The 20,078-nt window shown below is 43.4% G+C and overlaps 1 protein-coding gene across 1 annotated transcript; it reads right to left on the minus strand.

Moving 5' to 3' along the window:
- Positions 1–75: 75 nt before the first annotated feature.
- plpp2b (phospholipid phosphatase 2b) lies at positions 76–19,085 on the minus strand. The gene is made up of 6 exons (XM_053853786.1): positions 18,738–19,085; positions 7,470–7,621; positions 7,106–7,368; positions 6,975–7,032; positions 5,503–5,679; positions 76–2,100 (listed from the first exon to the last, which is right to left on the minus strand). The coding sequence occupies exons 1-6, from the start codon at positions 18,796–18,798 to the stop codon at positions 1,948–1,950; spliced, it is 864 nt and encodes a 287-aa protein (XP_053709761.1). The 5' UTR covers positions 18,799–19,085; the 3' UTR covers positions 76–1,947.
- Positions 19,086–20,078: the final 993 nt, after the last annotated feature.

A 20,078-nucleotide genomic window follows, 5' to 3' on the forward strand; every position in this document is an offset into this window, starting at 1 on the left:
TACAGCTCTGTGGTTCTTGTTGACACCTGCATGAACCGTCCAGCGATCCCCTCCATTTCTCACTCACAGAATAAACACAGATTTAATACATAGATGAAAAAGCTTTATTGAAATCCTCTGGGTCAAAATCCAGATTTCATCTACACGCATAAGCAAACACGACCAAAACCACGGCGGCACGTCGACACACACCAGCTGTATCTGATTTTCGGCACACACCCAGTAAATGAAGAGCACATGGAGCCACAATACCAGCTGAGAACTTCCATCATAATGACCCTTCATCCTTCTCCTCCTCCTCCTCCTGCTCGCTCAGGCCGCAGTTATGCTCGGATGAAATAGATGCAAGAAGCAGGGGAGGCGGAGGTGAGGCGAAGGGGGGGGTGAAGAAGGGGCTCGTCGCAATTAACCACAACCAGTTCCAGCTGTTTCTTGCTGTAAATGTGTTTAAAACCAGCGATACCGCACCCCTCCAAGCACCTCGACTCACAATCATTACCAGGTGAGGGGTCACGCCGCCGCCCCCGGCTCCTCTTCTGTCCAGTCTGATAAGGGAGGGAGATCACAGACAGACCGCATTTACAACTGTAAAGCCGATCCAGGTCAACACAAGAACAGAGAAGGCGCTTTCTTCTGCAGTGGGCTTGGTGACTTCACTAACAACCCTACAGCATCACCATCATCTTGAAATCTACTCACGTTTGCCTTCAACCAGTTAATGGAGTAAACCAGCAGAATTTGAGGACTAAACTACTGTGAGAAACAAAACCTGAAAGCAGGCATATACGTTCTAAAGACACAATCATAACAGACAAACACAGTGTTTGTGGCTCATAGTGGCAAGCAGGCGTGATTGCACCAAAACAAAACAGCGCTTATAGAAGTCAATAAACAAAAATCATTGAGAATAAATTAAACTTCGTCTTCAGGTTTGATTTACAGTTGTAAAAGATGTTTTCTTACCGCCAATGTAGTAGTGGTCTGACTCTTCCAACACGAAAACGACAACAATATTTGGATCTTTTGAAAGTTTCAACCATGACTGGCTTTCAGCCGAATTGAGGTCAGTATTTTGAATGAAGTTTCAATTGCAGTTTCAGTATTTTGCTACTGATTCAAAACGAAACATAGCTGATTTAAGTAGTTTAAATAAGTACGCTCGGTGAGAACATGACCGTTTTGAGTGTTGTAACATGTTATGGCTAATTCTTTGCACATGTCTCTCAGAATGATGAGCATTTCATGCAACAGATTAAAGTGACCATTCGAAAAATGACACTCAATCCAGCGACTGATGATCTCATCTCTATCTGATGCTGATGTACAGCACGAGCAGTAAAGGTCACCCATGACAACAGTCAGGAGCCAAACCTATCATTCTCCAAAAGTCACCTCTCACATTGTCATATAATTTCAGGATTAGCTCTTGCTGGGCCTGTTGGTTCAGTTGGCTTCATTTGTGCTCCTCGGCTATTTCAATAGACGACGGCGATGAAACAGGTTTGACAAACTATCCATCCTGTTTCACACACTTCATTAGGTCTGAAATCACCTCTAACGCTCACTCGTATTTAACTAAAAAAGCCTATTAGAGAGCCGTCACTTTCACACCCAGGTATTTTATGGCCAAGAAGAAACAGTGAAATGTGTCTTGTGTTGGACCTGGTGTCTTACACTGAAACATCGAAACTGATGTCTAAAACAAAGACTCTCCATGTCATGTGGTGCAGAAGAGAAGGTCATCCTCGTGTTTGGCTGTACAAGTCTTAAATTCAGTCAGTCCTGTTGATGAGAAACAGCTGGGGGTCGTGGTGGTCCCCAGAATTTCAAAACTCATTTCCAATATGTTGCAGCTTCGCACGCCATCGTTGCAGGCCACTCAGACCGTTTCCTGCTCACATTCCACACCCAGGTCCGAGCACCTGGTTGTGGGCAGCTGCTGCGTGGTCACACGGGCCCAGGACTGTGGTGGTAGTTGTAGTGATTTCCGTGTTCTGAGTCTGCGATCTGCAGGCTGGGTTTCCTCTCCGGCTCCTCGCCGTCGGCCGTCTCTTTGCAGCGAGCAGGGCGTTTCTTAAAGAAGGTGGACACATAGCGCACCTGCAAGAGAGAGAGAGAGAGAGCCCAGTTGGACGCGTTCCCACAGAGGTTTTGTGTGCTGAGAAACCGTGATGACGACTGTCAGGTCAGAGGTCTCCCCACAGCTGTTGGGGCACTGTAACACACACGTCTATAAAACGCGGCGTCCAGGAGGGAATCTAATTGTGTGCAGCGCTGTGAAAGCCAAAGGTGTGGACTCACTTCCCCATTCATCACACGGGGAATGAGCACACGTCGCCCCGCTGCACAGGTGTTGACTGTCATTCAATCTGAAGGCAGATGTGGACACGTAATAACCAAGCACAGCTGGCCCAAGCCTGACCAGAGACCACTTCTTTCATCAGTCCGATCCAGGACCAGTGTGTCTGCGCTCAGAGACAGAAGAAACTTTTCACTTACTTTTAGGTAAGAACGATTTTTTCAGAATTAGAATAGAATTTATTGCCATGGTCAGTGGGGGTTCCACCAACTAGGAAAGTGACAATAAAAAAATAAAGTTACTCATTTGACCAATAAATTACAACCAAACCCACAGCAAACTCCACAGATTGACCTCTGCACCTTCTTTTAGGATTTATTTGGTGACTAATGCTGCAAAAAGCAAAGATGAAGGAGATGTGAACTCCAGATCTGACACCAGAGCGCCTTATTGCCCCTGAATTTAACAGGGGCTCAAGTGGGGCTGCAACCAATATAGTTGACGTCATTGACAACGTCGACAATTTTAATCTGTGCGTGGATGAGACGATGTTACGCAAGAGGAAGAGGGCCAGTGAAGAAAATAATAATAATAATAATTGCGCTTTAAAGTGAGAATTCAGACTTTAATCTCAGAATTCTGACGTTAAAGTCAGAATTCTGACTTTTTTCTTAGAATTCTGATTTTTTCTTTTTTTTACAGTGATGTAGTGAAGTGTCCTCGGTCTCTCTCCTCTTCCTAATAATAACCAGAACTGAACTAGGGAGCTACACTGAACACATTGTTTTGGATTAGTATTCAAATAAGACCTTTTGAAGTGGATGTTGATCAGATATTTTATATGAGATACACATATGAATACTGATGATTTTAAATTCTTCTCCAGGACAATAAAGGCCTCTGTTCTGCTTCGTGCTTCACAGGGTTAATACATGTTCCTGGATGGTGTGTCATTATTGTAATATATTTGTTTAATAACGTATGGTGTCAGGAGTATCACAGTGAGATGATTTAAGCAAATTTAGGTTAAACAGATATTCACAATCGGTAGTCGACGAATCAACAAACAATAAATAGATTAGTCGACAACGAAAATAATTGTTAGCTGCAGCCCTGGGCTCAAGTCCCTGTGGCTTTGAAACATTCTTTACATCCCTTTACTTCAACAACAGTAGTGGAAGAGGCCCTGAGGAGAGCCCAGAGTCCTTGGACGCCCACTAAAGGTGTTTCAAGCTCACAAACTCTGACTTTGTTGGAGGGTGTGTCATTATATGTTTTTACAAAATGAGCTGGACAGTCATGTCTGCTAAACACGTCGGCCTTCACACACGCTTGTTACATACAAGATTCCTCAATTGTCTTCTATGTCTCCACAAATGTCATGCGCAGAACAGCATACTGGTGCTGGACTCATCATGTTGCCAGTGTTGCTTTCTTCCACCGGAGCAACACTTCACATCATAGTTCTGCTTACACTAGTTTGAAGGTGAGCTGTTTCTATAGAAGGCACCAAGGTTCTGCGAATCCAGATCCGCACCAGCTCTACATTGAGAACTCAGAGACGGAACAAGCCTTTTTTGCATCCCAGGGATGGCCACTTGGCATTAGAATGATCTTATTGTTAGACACGCAGGAGCCACACCAGCTCCCTTTGGACTCACAGGGAATCGTGCAACTGACTATTGCTCTATATACAGGTCTATATACAGGGGCATGAGCATAATACACCTGTTATTCTCTGATATTCACCTGAGGAGGACTTCGATCAGAACCCATGTGTTTCACTGAGGACCTCTATTACCACGTGTTGTATGGTGGCCCCTGAGGAGGGTAACACGCCCCTGTATTGTATTGTGTATTTAACCCACACCAGTGACACTTAATGGAAATAAAACAAAACACAACAGCCAGCACTGAGTTTAAGTCATTGCAGTTTTATTATTTTAGGTCAAAGTACTGACACAAATGAACAACTATCTGCAAATCTAGACCGTCAAACCTGTCCAAATGAATCAACAACAAATAAAAAGTTAATGTATGTCTGCATTCCATTCTGCATTTAGAACTTTTAGCTTCATTTTTTACTACTTAAAACAACAAATGAAATGACAGAATTGAAACCAGAATATCAACGGCAAGTGTTGGCAGTTTTCTGAAAACTTTTGTTTCCTCCCAAGTTTTCCTGGAACAAAGTGCTGGCTTACTTGAGTAAGCTCACGGATCACATTGTGTCCACTTGGTCTTTCTTCTGTCACTGATGACTTCAGGAGCCTGTAACTCTGTAATGAAGGAGCAAGCAATGATGAAAACTGTGTTGAACATGTCATATTGACACATACAACTACTGGTAATTCCATTTATGAACGCGAGGAAACCCTCACCTGCTGAATCATCAGCCAGCAGTAACTGGTGCTCTAATATATTTTAGCATGAAATAGAAGTTCTACGTGTCTCCCAAGCTAAAACTCAACCAACATGACTAGCACGACATAATCTCTGCCCAAACAATAATGACAGGCAGAGGTAACAACAAAAATCATGATGCTTGTCCTTTGATAATGTCCTTGTATTTAAAATTATTCATCCACAATTAAAACACACATTGTTGTTGTCATGCATATTTTTCAGTTCAAGACACAGAGAAGGTTATAAATCTTTCTGATAACGTAATAATGAAATGCAAACATACCTTTATGTCTCTATCACCTTTGACCCTTCTTTTCTTTCTTTTTTTGGCACGTCCTTCTTTCAGAGGTTGATGCTGCTGTGGTCAGTTGTGTGTTGATGCAGTGGCAGCATCTAACTGACCCCCCCCCGCCCAAAAAAATTGGGGGCCAATTACTGCGCTTCATCCTCGGGGTATTATAAGAACACCAACGTGCCGGAGTGAAAGGCTTGAGGGAGGGAAGCCTTGAGCTGACTTCAGTGGCTAGCATAGAAGTTGGCATAATACCGTTCCACAAAAACGCCATTTTCAGTGAACACGAATCCCAAAGACTCCCGTCGCAGCCTCACTTTTCCCTGCTGAATGGAAATTCCAAAACCATGACAGCATTCAGAGATAGAGGAGTCTCTGTTATTTCTGCCTTTCTCTGGCCCGCGTGGTCTTTTTCCACGACTCGGTGGTGTGTGTCATCCAAACATGATGCAAACATTCTTTACGATGAATATTCCCATTCAGGGACGTGGGTGCGGAGACTCACGTTGAGCACGGCGACCAGCGCTCCCTGCAGCAGCCCCGTCAGCACGTCGCTCCAGTGGTGCTTGTAATCCGACACCCGGGTGTAGCCCACGTACACGGCAAAGGCCACCAGGAAGAACTGGATGGTGGGCCGGAGGAGCCTAGCCCACTTAGCCACCAGCCGCGCCTGCACGTACAGCTGGAGCGGAAAATGGAGTGAATGGTTAAAAGATGTTATGTCATATCTGAGCCTGGAAAAGATCCGTCTGTCAGTATTCTCCAAAACTAAATTTTACAAAGTCCTTTCATTTCATTCTTTTAGTTCTTTGAAATCCCTTTGAATATCTCATGATTTTTCTTTGGTTTTTCTGGGTTTCAAAAAATTAAAATGAAATATTGTGTTGCCAATGCATTGCTTGGTCCACATGCTGTTTTCCATGTGAACAATCGAACGATCGCTGCGATGACCCAAACTTTCAATTGTTTAAATTACATTACACGCGACAACACAGTCATTTGGCCATGAGATGGCTCTTGAGAGGATATTATGACCTCTGCAGTATTTATCTCCAAGGTAACAGAGAACACCCGACTCTACGCTCCAACAAGGACACAACAATATCATAAACCTTCTTATCTAGAGCGGACAGACTCAACCGCTTGGAGCCTCACACCGAGTATGACTCGACTGAGCTGCTCAGCAGATGAAAGTGTTGCCACACTAAACACACGCAGATGAGTCAAAGCCAATAAGGTGAACAGGTATTTTTACACAATCATCAGTGGGAAGGAAAAGCCGCCGCTGTCCTGGAGACCACATCTCTGACTTGACCTGCTGTGACACTGAAACCATTTTAACAGCTCCATTTAGCTTCTGAACGCAGTTACGGCTTCTTCAAGTTTATGTGTGTACAACATGTAGTTCACATGAGGGTTTTATTTAGTACACTCAAATGTAGTACACTTCCTGCCACCAGTACTGCAGCTCCTGCTCTGGTGTGATTATGGCTGGGGTGGAAGCATTATAGAAGTAAAGAAGCATGTGCATTCTGTTGCTGCAGGAGCGGACGCTCACAAAATGCCTGGTACTGATATTACAGTACATGTATTCAGCTGCCTGTTTGTAAGATGTTTTGTCAACTTTTGCTGATGGTGACACTTTCCGACGTATCATGATGTCACTTCCTGTGACTCAATCCATGTGCTGAGTGATTGTTGTCATGTCTGTTTTACTAAATTTGCTTTGTTAAGGTGGAACTGTCACATATTCTACAGTGGTTGAATGGAGATTGCTTAGTATGTTTAAATAACATTCTGTCGTCCTAATGACAGATGTTATTAAAAAATAAAATAATAAAATAAATAAATAAAGATAATTATTTTGCCATATTGCCCAGCCCTAATCGAATAGGCTCAGAACTTTTCAAGCTACAGTATGTTGGGATGAGACAGACAGCAAAAACATAACCTGCCCGGCAGATGTGGTAAACGTACCGCAAGGAACAGCATGCAGTACATCCCAAAAGAGGAGTGGCCAGAGTAGAATGACAACCTGCAAAACAAGGAGGAAGCAGTAAACACAAACCATCCCCGGCTACAGCTGAAGCCACGAGCTGTGGCTCTACCTGGACTCGGTGACATCCAGAGGTTGGCCCGTGCAGTTGATCACCGGCATGTAACCCGTGCACGCTTTTGGGGCGCACACGGACATGAAATTAGGCCTCGGGCGGCCGATTGTGAACTTGGCCAGGTCCGTCAGGGATTGACTGACAGCTGCTCCAAACAAGTAGGTTCCCACCACCTTGTAGAGCGCGACGACGTACTGGTTGAAGTCTGAGTTGGAGTAGATCCTCTTGCTGTAGACCAGGTAGGCCTCTCCAGAGGAAATCTGCAAGAGGAAGACAACAGCGCTTTAACAACAACAAACACGCTTTCGTACTTTGATCCACCTGGAGTTGTTTGTCTGGGGGATATTTACTGTATCCTTACAATGACAACGGTGCAGGAGATGGTGACGGCGGCCAGCATGCCGTGTGTGATGGTGTCGGGCTTGAGTGGGTACATGATGGTCTCATCGTCACAGTAGATGCCTCTCTGGTAGGGCTTGAAGATCACGTTCATGATGAGAGACGGCAGCCCCGCTGAAGAGCAAACAAACCAGCCAAATGAGACTTGCTCAGTCTAAATCTATAGATAACATTGCAGCAAATCTCACAGGTATTCATTCTGACCAAGTCATCAGGGTTTGAACTCATGAGTCTGCAGATGAAACCGGGTGAAATGCTCAAAGCTGTAACAACACATGCGTAACCTGTTCAACACACGCTCAGACATGACATCATTTCTTCAGCAGGAAGTGGAAACATTTCTTTAAGGATAGGTAAATTGTTTTCTCACTGGTTCGGGACCTCCAGGTCTAAAATCACAATGACGAAACAACCCCACCGGGACGGAAAGAAAACACTGAAATCATTGCGTCTGGGGAAACGTGGGGAAAAAATCGCGATGCTTGCATACATGAGACAGTTTACTAACAGATTTATAGTAAGATGATTGGAATTGTATTAGTGGATGAGCAAGACCGGGCCATGATGTTGAAGAGAGGTGAAGCACAACAACAAAACACAAGCGTCCAAAACCAAGTCACTATTCACAGCATTGCATGAACAACCACACTAGCCTTTACAGACACGAGCCAAAGATGTGGTTTAGAAAACCAAGGTTATTAAAATGACTATTTTTGACCACCACATCTATTTTAGTATTTTATTCAGAAAGGGTAGCTCCACGACCACAAGCTGTCACAACCACTGAGACACACAAGTCTTTAAAATCTCTGTAGAACTCAAGAACGGAACATGAGATTTAAGTCAGGAGGTAGACTTTCAGACAAAAACAGATCAGTAAAGCACAACAAAACAATGGACACATCACATTCAAAATATGAGCCAATAAACATGACAAACTGATTTAAAATACACTGAATAAATGTTTTTGTCATTCATGTGGACAAAGCACCAATACAATTTCAATGTGACATTGTAATGTCGGGGTATATAGTAGAAAACGGAGTTCAAAAACTATATGACAGTCACAATATTTTAAATTGAAGTTAAAAATGAAGTGTGACATCACTTAAATGTAAAGCATTTAGCTGTAATAATATTGACTGCATGAGGTTCCTAGACATTACACGGACAGGTGTGGGGTCCAGCGTTAAAACATTGCACGCTGACGTCTGTGCGAGAAACCAGTCAGACTTGTACAGCGTGATGACAGTTTTACAGTTCCCCACCGGCCGTCAGGTTCTGACACCATTCAAACAGGACTCCCCCTTTGATTGACTGGTGAGCGACCAAGCATCCGCACCTCCGAGACTGAAGACAAATACACGTGTGGAAGGTGGAGCGGTGTTCAGCTGCAGCAGTTCTGCACAAACACACGGACAGAGTCGCACTGCTGTCTGCGCCATGCTGAGACTAAAGCAACAGTTTCAATTACGAGCAATAAGACAAAGAGCAGATTCAACACAAGTGAAAGTACAACGGCCTTGAAAACAGATATCAGGTGACACTGTTGTCTCCGATGACATCAGAGGCGACAGATTAGTCAAAAAAATCACAAGGTCGGCTATAAAGAAACAAATGGAGCTTCATAGAGGAGGAGCTGATAAGAAAAGAAGCTCTGTGTGGAAGGATAGTGAACACTAAAGCTCCCATTGTATGTCATCAAACTTGTATTTAACACACAGAACACAAAACAAAAGGAAGAGAGGAAACCATGAATCACCAGGAGACGGAAAGTTTAGACGCACACATGAACAACGTGAAACTGCCTTGGCCTCAAAGGATTGTTGCAACCTTGAACACTACTTCTACTCTTCATCAGATTTTATCTAGGAGGAAAATATGGGAATAAATAAGTGAATACACAAATATTGGGGTAAACAATGTTGATGACTTGGGCCCAGAATCTCTGGACCTCAATACAGGTCCAAAACTCACACAACTGAGTGACCACACTCTTCCCAACAACACTGTGTCTCACCCAGACCTTTTGACCAAATCCCCTCCATCTCTTGGAGTTGTAGACCGTTGTTGCATACTGAATGCTGATCTCCCTCCACCATCTTGGTCACAGTGGCATTCACTAAGATTTGACGGTGCAATGTGTGAAACAGTTGCATTTCACCAGGTTATCAGATAATCCCACAAACAGAATTTGGATTCCACAATTGGAATGTGGAATGTAGCAATTGTAAAGTGACCAGTGAGGAGCAGTTGCCACCTTCACAGACTAACTTCAGTTCATGTACTGAAATCCATCACCAATTTAGAGTCACACTAAATCAAGTGTATTTTTTTAAACTTATATCTCTATAATATACAAGATGGAGTCAGTGATTAATATATTGTTAATAGTTTAAAAGCAACTATTTAACCAAGGCGCGGATAACGCTGAGTCAGCACAGGCCACTGCAGCCATCATTGGCCCACATTCCTCTGTTGATAACCTGAACCGGACCAAAGGTAAACTAATGTTAAGGTACATAAGCAAGGACGTCAAGCCACTGTATTAGCTACTTTGTCTCAAGTCATGACGTCGATACTGCAACTTGTCACTTTAAGGTCTGATCGATTCATCGCAGATATTCACCATCCTCTCAGGAGAATGGTGACTTCAGGAATGAAACTAAATCAAAGCAAAACTCACTTGAAGTGAGTGCAGAGGCGGCGCATGAAGTTGGTCAACAATCCGCATAATGACTTTCTTCCTCTTTCTCGCTCTTGATCAGTTGCGAGTCTCCAGCAGCTGCTTAACACCTGGTCTGGAGAGGAAAACTCCCTCCATCAGTATCTGCTCCACTGTTATCTCACCAGCTACGTGGCACACTAAGCGACAACAGAGCTATCGGCGCTTGTTGCCAGGCTGATCCTCACACAGGCTGGTTTGGTGATGTGGCCACTTTGCCTGTTTCTACTTCCATCTGGAAGGAAGTGGAGGCGAAACACTTTCATGCTTCTTTTCTCTGAACGGTTGGAACACTGGTTGTGTTTCTGTGTTGTTGCCCAGTTTAGAAAGAGTTCTAAACAAAAGCTGTTTCATCTGAAGGCCGCGATTTTGAATGAAACAGAATTTATCTCCAACCATTTATCTGGATAATGAGGAACAGCAGGGAGTAGCAGGCTTTCCATTACCCACACGCAACATTGCCATCTCTCACAGGGAGTTATCGACAGACAACGGTAGGTGTCAGCCTTCTATCTGGTCTTAGGCTCGAGTCCTGCGCAGGATGCACCTGGAAAATTCTCTTGAGCAAGATGCCGTGTTGTTGCAAATTGACCCACCCACCCTGGTTCTTATCTACTCAAAGTCTGTGATGGACCAAGAATCTGTCTTTTTGGACTGCCCATTTCAGTCCTCTCCACTTCTGGCATTGACTCACTGACTAAATCAAATCCAACTCACAAAACGACTAAGAACAGGCACCGGCTTTAGAGCCAAGACAACAAATAAACGAAGTGATAAAAATGTATCTTTTTTTTGTCTGCAAATTGCAATATGTTACGTGATCCGACAACTGAACCTGCTGTTTAAACAACATGTGGCCTGACCTGAAGATAAACAACAAATAAAACACACTGCATATGTTGAAAAAATCTGGTTCAACTGAAAACAAACAAATGTAAACAAAAGTAAACTGAAAGAAAGGTGTGTGCTTGACAGCAACATTTCACTACTCAACTGAGCGCTCAGGAAGAAGCAATCTATTTATGCATTTTGTATTTGTCTATTTATATTTAATGGTTAGAAAGCCACATTATTCCATGTAAATAGAGAGAAAGAAACAGACTTATTATGTTTTTAATGAATTTCTAAATATAATAATATGTAATACAAAATTATAATTATGCTTTTGTAAACAATTAAAAAACTGTTTTGGGCAAGATAACAAAGCAACACATATGGTTGAACCATATGTTCATATGCTCCAGGTTTCCCAGGGATCTTAACCCGTGGTGATGACAGGATCCAGCCCCCACATGACCCTTGAATAAAAGACAGACATTTCTAAGAATATATTTTTCGTTCTTGATCTTTCCACAGCTTGTTTTGATGTCCAGGTGGCAGAAGGATTAGACAACCCCAGGTGTTTGTTTACGTCCGAGTGCCAAAACTAAACATCTCTAAGAAACAAACTGGTCACTCAGTTGAAAAAACGCAGACGTACACACACCACTGACCACTGCACAAAATAGCAAGGTCTGCAGACATATCAAGGCCTCTGAGACACCACAAGACGACCCCAAAAGCCAAACTGAGAGTGTTCCAAAGCCGCCTCACCACTGGGTAAAAAACTGGTCCGTCTTTTTACAGCAGAGAAAATCCAAACGCACGGACAGTGGGAACGGATGCAGAGCAGGGCGGACCGACTTTTTTAGGATACAGAGGAATGTTCTTTCTGCAGAGCCGTCAGATGGAGGGAAGAGTCTGGAATGTGTCCAGGAAGTCAACTTCAAGCTGCCAGTCAATCAAGAGCTCTCTCTCCAAGACGTCTGTTTGAAGTTGGAAGATGGCGTTTTAAAGACCTTGGTTCTATTTAGGGATGTCAGAGGCTTCTCCATGACCCGTCGGCAAACTGGTAAACATTAGCGGTTGCGAGTCTACACCTCTTAATTTGCAAGTGTGTATCGTAGAAGCCGGACAACATTTAATGTCTACCAAACCAAAACGTCCACCAATAACTAAAAAGACAATGCTGCAAACAAGACATTTGCATTAAAACAGCACGGCATCGTCATCGAAAATCTAGATCATGTCTGTTATAGATTTACTGTAAGTAAGAAGAGAGAGTTCCCTTCAAAGACATGAAGTCCTCTGTGCTTGGAGAACTCAGCCTCTCTTCTCACCACCGATGAGTCACATGGTCCACTATCTTCTCCCGTTCCTGCTCCTCTGCTCTTCGGTCTCTCGATTGCACACTTCTCGCTCTGTTGTAAATATAGCGGCCACGATGGGCGGCTGGAGCTTTGTGAAGCCGGCAGATGTGCAATTACGCCGCACCACAATAGTCCTGCCGCCTCAGACTCCAGGCTGACTTTGTCCTCCCTGGATGCCGTCTCCTCTTATTTTCATCCCTCCTTCTCAAACATTATTTTTTTTTTCTCCTTGGTAAAAGTGCACCTGAACGTCTCATGGATATGTGCCCCACTAACATGAAAAGCAAACAGTCTGTGTTTTCATTTGTCATATTTGAAAGGTGTGCAAAGTCAAAGCGTTGGTCTGAATTTCATTCTGGGTCACGGCTGGAACGTTTGCTGGATGGTGCCGACGTCTCACGTCTAGCAATGTGTTTTCCACCATTTCAATGCTCATGGAAGCCTCCTGGAGTGTAAACAAGCATTTCCCCACTGAGCAGCCAAACATTCATGTCACTTCAGTGAAGGTGTTACTATGGTACTGTGCTGCATTTCCTCCGCGCCGCTGGTGGGATCCAGACGCCAGCATTTTCACATTAGTTTCCCATCCTGGTTTCCTTAGTTCCACAAGGTTTCTCCGTGTTACCATTAAAGTTTCTGGTTACCAAAATAATGCGTCAGTGGGAGAGTACTAAAACTACATTTTCTGTTTCCTTGAGTACAATGACGTTGGCAAAAACATATAGATGAGATGGTGTGAATCTGAGAAATGACTGAAATGGATGCCAGGCTTGTAAGTGGCGCCGTCTCTCTAAGAAAAAGGTGTGGCACATGCACACAGATGCATACACTCTGTACACACTTAAGGATAAAACATGGAAACACTACAATTGGCGCCAAATATTTTGGATTCATATTTTGAAAAAAATTTTGAAAAAAAAAAAATAAATAAATAAAATGTTTTGAAGAAAAAAACGTTTTCAATTTGTAAATACTTTCTAATGAGAAAATAATAATAAAAAACAAAGTTTATACTCAAAACGTTCTTTTTGGATTAAAAATAATTAATTTTTATTTGGTATTTGATGGCTAAGATTTAACTCCATACAACAGCAATTGTGAAACAAGCATTTTCTAGTGGTCCACCTTTATCATTGTGAAGTGAAAAGTCAATTTTCTGGCCATGATGAGCTTGGCCTCCTGCCACTGGGTGGCAGTGTTTCAAATTCAAGCTATTTTCCAAGAAGATTAGCAGCACTTTTAATTCCAAATGTTTTATTTACATCAGTAATGTCAGCAAATATTATCTGTTTAATGGATATTAATTTTAAATTCTTTTAAAAATTGCCTGCTCTAAAATTAACAACTCAATCCTCTATTTGTATTTGCATTTTATACATTACATTTCGTATTGATATTTTTGTTGTTTATGGAGCAAGTTAAATTGGGATTAATACAGTTTTTCTGATTCTATCACGTAACAACAAGTTTTCTTTTTACACCAGGTTGTGTAAACAAGGCTGATGGCAAAAGAGGTTGCACTGCAGCAAAACAACAGAACACTCCCTCCGTGTGACTGCCGCAGCCCAAGAAGAACTGACTAATGTGGAAGATATGTGCTGAGCCTTCAACGTTCAGCCGATGGTGGCCTCCGGAATTCGAGCTCACAAGAGGAACGCCCAACTTCAACAGTCACCAAAGCCGACTACCGCTGCCCATTCTACAGTGTTAATCCGGTGCTTTGCCCCGTCCATCACTTACGCATGCTTAACTGCAACAGTGCAGGAGGGTGGGTACCAGCAGGAGAGGGCTGGGGGGAGTGGGTGGGCAGCTAGACCTGGCTATCAGAGTCTAACAAAAATGGACATGTGAGAGAGAACTTGAGAGCTACCAAATCCACATTCCTGAAGTGAACAAAAAATATTTTTGGTTGATGCTTCTCACGCTGTTTTCTCAACATTCAACTTCTATGACATGACCAGCAGAAATAAAAACACAAGTGTCTCTGCGGAGTGTGTGTTTGCTTCTTGGTACGGTTTCCATGACACACTTGTCCTGAGGATAACAATTCCCATGAAGCCAGCTCAGTTTCTCAGAGAACTTTGGACAATCTCCCGTCCCAAAAAGGCCAACCTCAGAGGTCCGGCTCCCTGGAGACGCAGCGGCAAGACTTCACCAACAAACAACAGATCGGGTTCACATGCGACATATGTCGTGAGAACGAGGTGAAGCCGCTCTTCGATGTTATACTGCAGCACAATCTTCGCAAGACAGTGATGCGTGAATTCAAAAGAATAAAAGCATGTGACCGTGGGTGAACGATCACAAGCAGTCTGCACAACAGGATGTTGGAGACAGGACATTTTCAAGAGAGGAGACACCACTCCCCCAAGACACAGGCTCTGTATTTGAAGCCAATAACAAAGTAAGTACAGGTTTTAGAAAGCCTCCTCTGCCTGCTAGTTCTCCCTGCTGTGGCCTTGCCTCTTCACCTATCGCAGTTCTAATCTTCATGGCGCCATTCTAAGATGCAGCTGGGGAAGGAAGGATTTGGAATCTGCTGCCACAGGGATTAGTGGTGGAGGTTTAGCATCTTTACTTACTGAATGACGCCGAGGCTCTCTGGAAGATCCCCTAGTACAGGACCTTAGTTCCTGTGGATGGTACAATGGGGGCGGCCATTGTGTCGACAATATGAGACAGGGAGGTTTTAGATTAGCTCCCTCAATTGAAATGAGACACAGATTATCAAGGACCTTAGTGATCACAGACATCCGAAGCAGAAGTTCAAATCAAAACTGGGCACCACAGATTTAATCGGGCTTATGAAGCTTCATGAAACAGTAGCACACTAGATGGCAGGCCACTAAAATATCTTTAGATTTGAACAACCATTTCAATGAAACATCATTTTCGAACCTAGAGCGCCACCTACTGATCTCGGAAAATGAGCACACTGTTTCACTATTACTATGTACTGAGATGGAAGCAGCCAAAGCTTCAATCTCTGGTTCGAGTCTTGAATTCTGACCCAGAAATATTAAATCTATAGGTCCAACTTAAGGCCTACGGCCCACATCGAGCCCCTGATGTGATTTGAAGTGGCCTGTGGCAGAAAAATCCACACTACAACCAGTCAAATGACGCGTCCCATGAGGCACAGCAATGGCTTCACAGCAACTTTTCCAAGAGACAAAGATCAACAGTGCACTCCTGATGAAACTTGGCAGACTGCAGAAAAGCCTAAGCACTGACAATGAAATCAAAGTGATGTAACAACGAAACCTGAATAAGTCCGTCATTACTTTCCAAACCAGTAATGTTTTTTTCAAAACAATATGTGTGTGCCATGATAACAAAAGCCTTTCAACGGAACAGGTTTCTCAAAACAACATTACACAAACTTGTGTGTGGTTGTTGTGATGACTCTCGCCTCAAGCTCAATGAGTCTCCAGAGTCACTGTCTTATTATAGTAGCGATCATATTTCTAATGAAGCTGGCAGAGCCGCGCTGCAGCACCTGAATCTGAGCCGCGGGCAGGGAGAGGTTAAGCCTGGCTTTTTCCTCACCGAGCTGAGAGACAACACCCACTGTGTATTTGTGCTGAGTGTAGACTTACAAAGACTGGCAGAACCAGAGGAAGGGAGGGAAGATGGAAACAAAAACGAATCACAGCGCCAGAAGGACTTGACAGGGTGGTGGTGGGGAGGGGGGTTTGTGCGCGTCTTATTTTGTGAGTTGAGAGAATTTGATCCTGTAGTGAGGTACAAACTGATGCAACACCTGTCTTTCATTAATGGCCACAGTCATGACTCACCAAAGGCCACCGAGCCCTTTCAGAGCGACTCTCCCGTAACTCATCCAGAGACAAATTAAATATGAATTACTTTTCACACAAAGGGGCTTTTGAACTGGGCCTTTGGTGAAAAGACGGTTCCACTCATTGTGCTGACAAGCGAAGCACCTCCAAAATCCATTATTAGTCATTTGCTCGGGACACCGTGGGGCCACAAGGGGGCCGCAGCCAGCATCAGCCTGCTTGTAGAAGAGAAACCCACGATGGCTCTCTCTGTTTGCAAATCCAAAATTTCTACGACTTAGAAACATTGATTACTGTTATCTCTGTTTGATGAGTTCACAGTTCAGTGCTAAAACAGCTCAGTAAACTGAAAACGTCATCAAGGATACATGGAATCTCCCGAGATAATCCAGGGGTTTCTGGACCTCAGCAGATAGGAGGCACTGCACTCTGCATATACATCGGAAACAAGGTTGTTTTCACTGAATTTGTCATTCATTTATAGCATCTAATGTAGTAAAAACATGACTGAAAATTCTGGATGTCTGTGGGTCTTAAATGTGGATCAGACCACCACGACAATGAGACAAATCATTTTGGGTAAAGACTTAATGTTCCCTGTAGACGTTTAAGTTACCAGCTAACTTGACATTCCAAACTAAACAAAAGCCTCATCCAGCAGAATCATCTCTGCCACCGACAGGGTGACCACAAGCTCCGTCATGTTATCACTACATGGTTGGGACACCCTCACATAAAGCTCTTGGTTGATGTGGAGATGAGTCGGTCGCAGGAAGGTCAGTAGCTTCTAGACTGTGATCCACTCAGAAGTCCATCGCCGTCTTTCCCGCCATACTGATCCCTCCTCATGGAGCAACACTCCAACGCCACTACCCTCCCACCGGCTTCCCAACATCACCAGTGGAGACACAACAACAGACGAACACTACACTGACAACCAAGCCATGACATAACACTTGGCCGTGGTGACACCTCACTGGTACATTCCACACTGGCACATTATCTTCAGAGGCTGCGTGTGAGCACAACTTGTCCTCAAACACACACCTATATTTATCAATCAAATAAAAAAAAAAAAGTCATCACAATCCTTAAATTAAAATTGATTTCCCGCGCTAAGGTCTGTGACAAACAAAACAACAAAGCAGGGAGCAGACAGTTGAAGGGTTCAGCGAAAGTAGGACAGCATTAAAAGGAATCAAGGGCAAAAAATGAAAGAAAGAGAAACAATGAAAAACGGCTCACATATCAGATCTACATACACAAACATTCAGCTTCCTGAGGCTGTCTGTGGGAGAAGCTGACTTTTCTCTCAGTGATTTGGAGCAATATACTGTAGTCATACACTTTGTTTTAGCGGCAAGATCAATCATTGTCCTTCTTGGCTCTGTGTGGAAGAGTGAAAGTACGGTTTTACAGCACAACAGGTGAGGCATGAGCGAAAGACAGTTGAGTGAAGCAGGGTCATAACGTTAAACCGTTTTTAAAAAGTAGCATTCCGCCCTTTTTTTGGACATTTTAGATCTGAACCTACTCACATCTGGGTTTCCACCCCAAGTAAAGTAGGACAAGCGTCTGACTTTGATTTGTCAACACTTGAACTGACCTTTGACTCGATAAAGAAATGTTAGATGGTGGCCCATGTGACCAGTTACCAGTGACTAGTTCACATTCCTGAAAAAAACAATCCAGGTCCTGATAGAACGGGGTCACATTGTGAGCTCTTAAAAAATAAAAACAAACAAAAAAACAGTACTAGGTGGTACTAAGCACAGTGAAAAAGGTGACAAAAAACGCTAGTTTGCTTAAATATCCAACAAAAAAGTACAAATAGTACAAATGAAAAGCACAGTAATGGCTCAACCAATTGTGACACTGGATCAATTTACTTCAACCGTTCATAATAGAGATTATGAACATACATTGTTTTTGTCTGTAACAAGCATCAGCCTTATCTTTAATGTATTAATATTGCTTCTTCATAATAACTGGGCTCATGATATGCCACCACTATCTGGATTCTGTCTTCACTCAAATGAGAAAAACATGCATTTAAATTGGATTTTTTAAAATGCAACTTTCCGTCACTAGAATTGTCGGTGTAATATATTGGAACTGTGTGAACGAGTTTACGTTGGCATTTATTAGCTTTTAGGGACTTTTAATCGTAACAAATAATTATCATTGTAAAAATGATATATTGCGTTTTTAACTGTGTTTGTGGTGTGTAGTCAGTCCATCAAACCATATTGTACATGCACCAGCATTAAGTAAGTCCGTCTAACTCGACTGGAAAGTTAAACAGAAACAAAACATTGACATATAAATGTACTTGCAGTGATGCATTCACGTGCATGGGAAATGTTGAATGTGGAGCAGCTGAATTCCTGTTTGATGGCAACAGACTGTCTGACTGTGTGTTGTGCTACAACATGCGGTTGTCTTCTCTTTCATTGTGCATTTAAACAACTTCCACTCCACCAGCTTCAGCTGACATGCAGCAGCTCGGTACTCACCCACGATCAGACACAACACGTCCACCACCACGTACAGTCGCTTCTTCTTCGCCTCCTTCATTTTCTGCGGTTCGTCGGAGCCCAGACTTCGTCAGAACTTAGAGGAAACGGAGCGCAAGTCCATCGGAACTATACAAACAAGCTGGCAACCTGAACTTCGAGCTCTTCCGGGATCCACTCGGCGACCCACGCCGACATTGACGACAGCCTTTTGAACCGACCCACGCAGCTGCCGCCGGGGTGGAGGGGGGGGAACTCGAAGTGCCAGTGTCCGGGTGGGACCTCGGGAAGTTCGGCGGAGTCTGACAGTGTCCCGCGAGCAAGTGTGACGGGTTTGCAACACGCACTCTCACACACACGGCAGCCGGGCCCCGCCCCCTTCCTCTGGCGTCCCGACCGCAACCTCCAGCAGGAGCTCAGTTCTAGTGTCACCGAGCAACCGCTCTTCTCAGTCTTGCAGTCAACTGGGAAAACTGTTGGGTTGTTGTATGAAAAAAAAAAACAGCAGTTACTGGACCTCAAGTATGAGATCATTAACATGAAGGAAGACCATGGTTTTAGTCTTGACTTGAACTGTGGTCTTTTTCCAAGACTTTCATTTATAAATTTATATTTTGTAAATACTGTACAACTATCACACAAAACTGATAAAAATATTAATTTTAAAATTGCAAATACCCCTTCACCATTCATCCTGTAACGCACTGCAACAGCTGAATTGCTATAAGAGCCACTGGTTTACATGACATTTATATTCTCACTCAAACGAGGTTAGTTTAGGATAGTTCAACACACAAATGTGGATGGCACTTGAGTGGTGTTTTGAATAACACATGACATTGCACAAGACGTTAAAGTAGATTTACAACAACAGTAAATGCGCTGTCCTAACGGCATTTGTACTGTAGTTATTTAGATGCAACTGAGAGCGTTGTCATCTTAGATTCGGTGTAGAGCCGAGGCTCTGCTGTGTGTTGTGTCATTTTTGCCATATGTGGAGCAGTGTGGCCTCACAGCCAGGGCATCCCGGGTTCCACCCTATATTGGTGCGAGTGGTTGTCTGTCTCAATGTGGTGACTGTCCAGGGTGTCCCCTGTCTCGAACCTGATACAGCGAAACAAGCCATTGTATTTTCTAGTTCCAAGTACCAGTCTATTGTTATGATTAATCAGGAGGGGAATCTAAATATGTGTTCCCGACATCATCATTTTTAATATTTATTGATACATCCTTCAGTACACACCTTTGTGTCACCGGATCAAAATATGTTTGAATAAAGTCTTGAGAGTCTTAAAAAAATAATTGTCGACACAAAGGTGCCAACATTTCGAGTGTGCAAAC

The sequence above is a fragment of the Synchiropus splendidus genome, chromosome 1 (genome assembly GCF_027744825.2).
Source record: "Synchiropus splendidus isolate RoL2022-P1 chromosome 1, RoL_Sspl_1.0, whole genome shotgun sequence".
NCBI lineage: Eukaryota > Metazoa > Chordata > Actinopteri > Syngnathiformes > Callionymidae > Synchiropus > Synchiropus splendidus.

Bases quoted from the DNA above. Each gene is read 5' to 3' on its own strand.
- plpp2b (XM_053853786.1), bottom strand. From the start codon at position 18,798: ATGAAGGAGGCGAAGAAGAAGCGACTGTACGTGGTGGTGGACGTGTTG. The intron at 5,680-6,974 runs GTACGTTTACCA...TTTCCGCTCCAG, and splicing joins ACTGCATGCTGTTCCTTGCG to CTGTACGTGCAGGCGCGGCT. The intron at 2,101-5,502 runs GTGAGTCTCCGC...TCTCTCTTGCAG, and splicing joins CGCTGGTCGCCGTGCTCAAC to GTGCGCTATGTGTCCACCTT.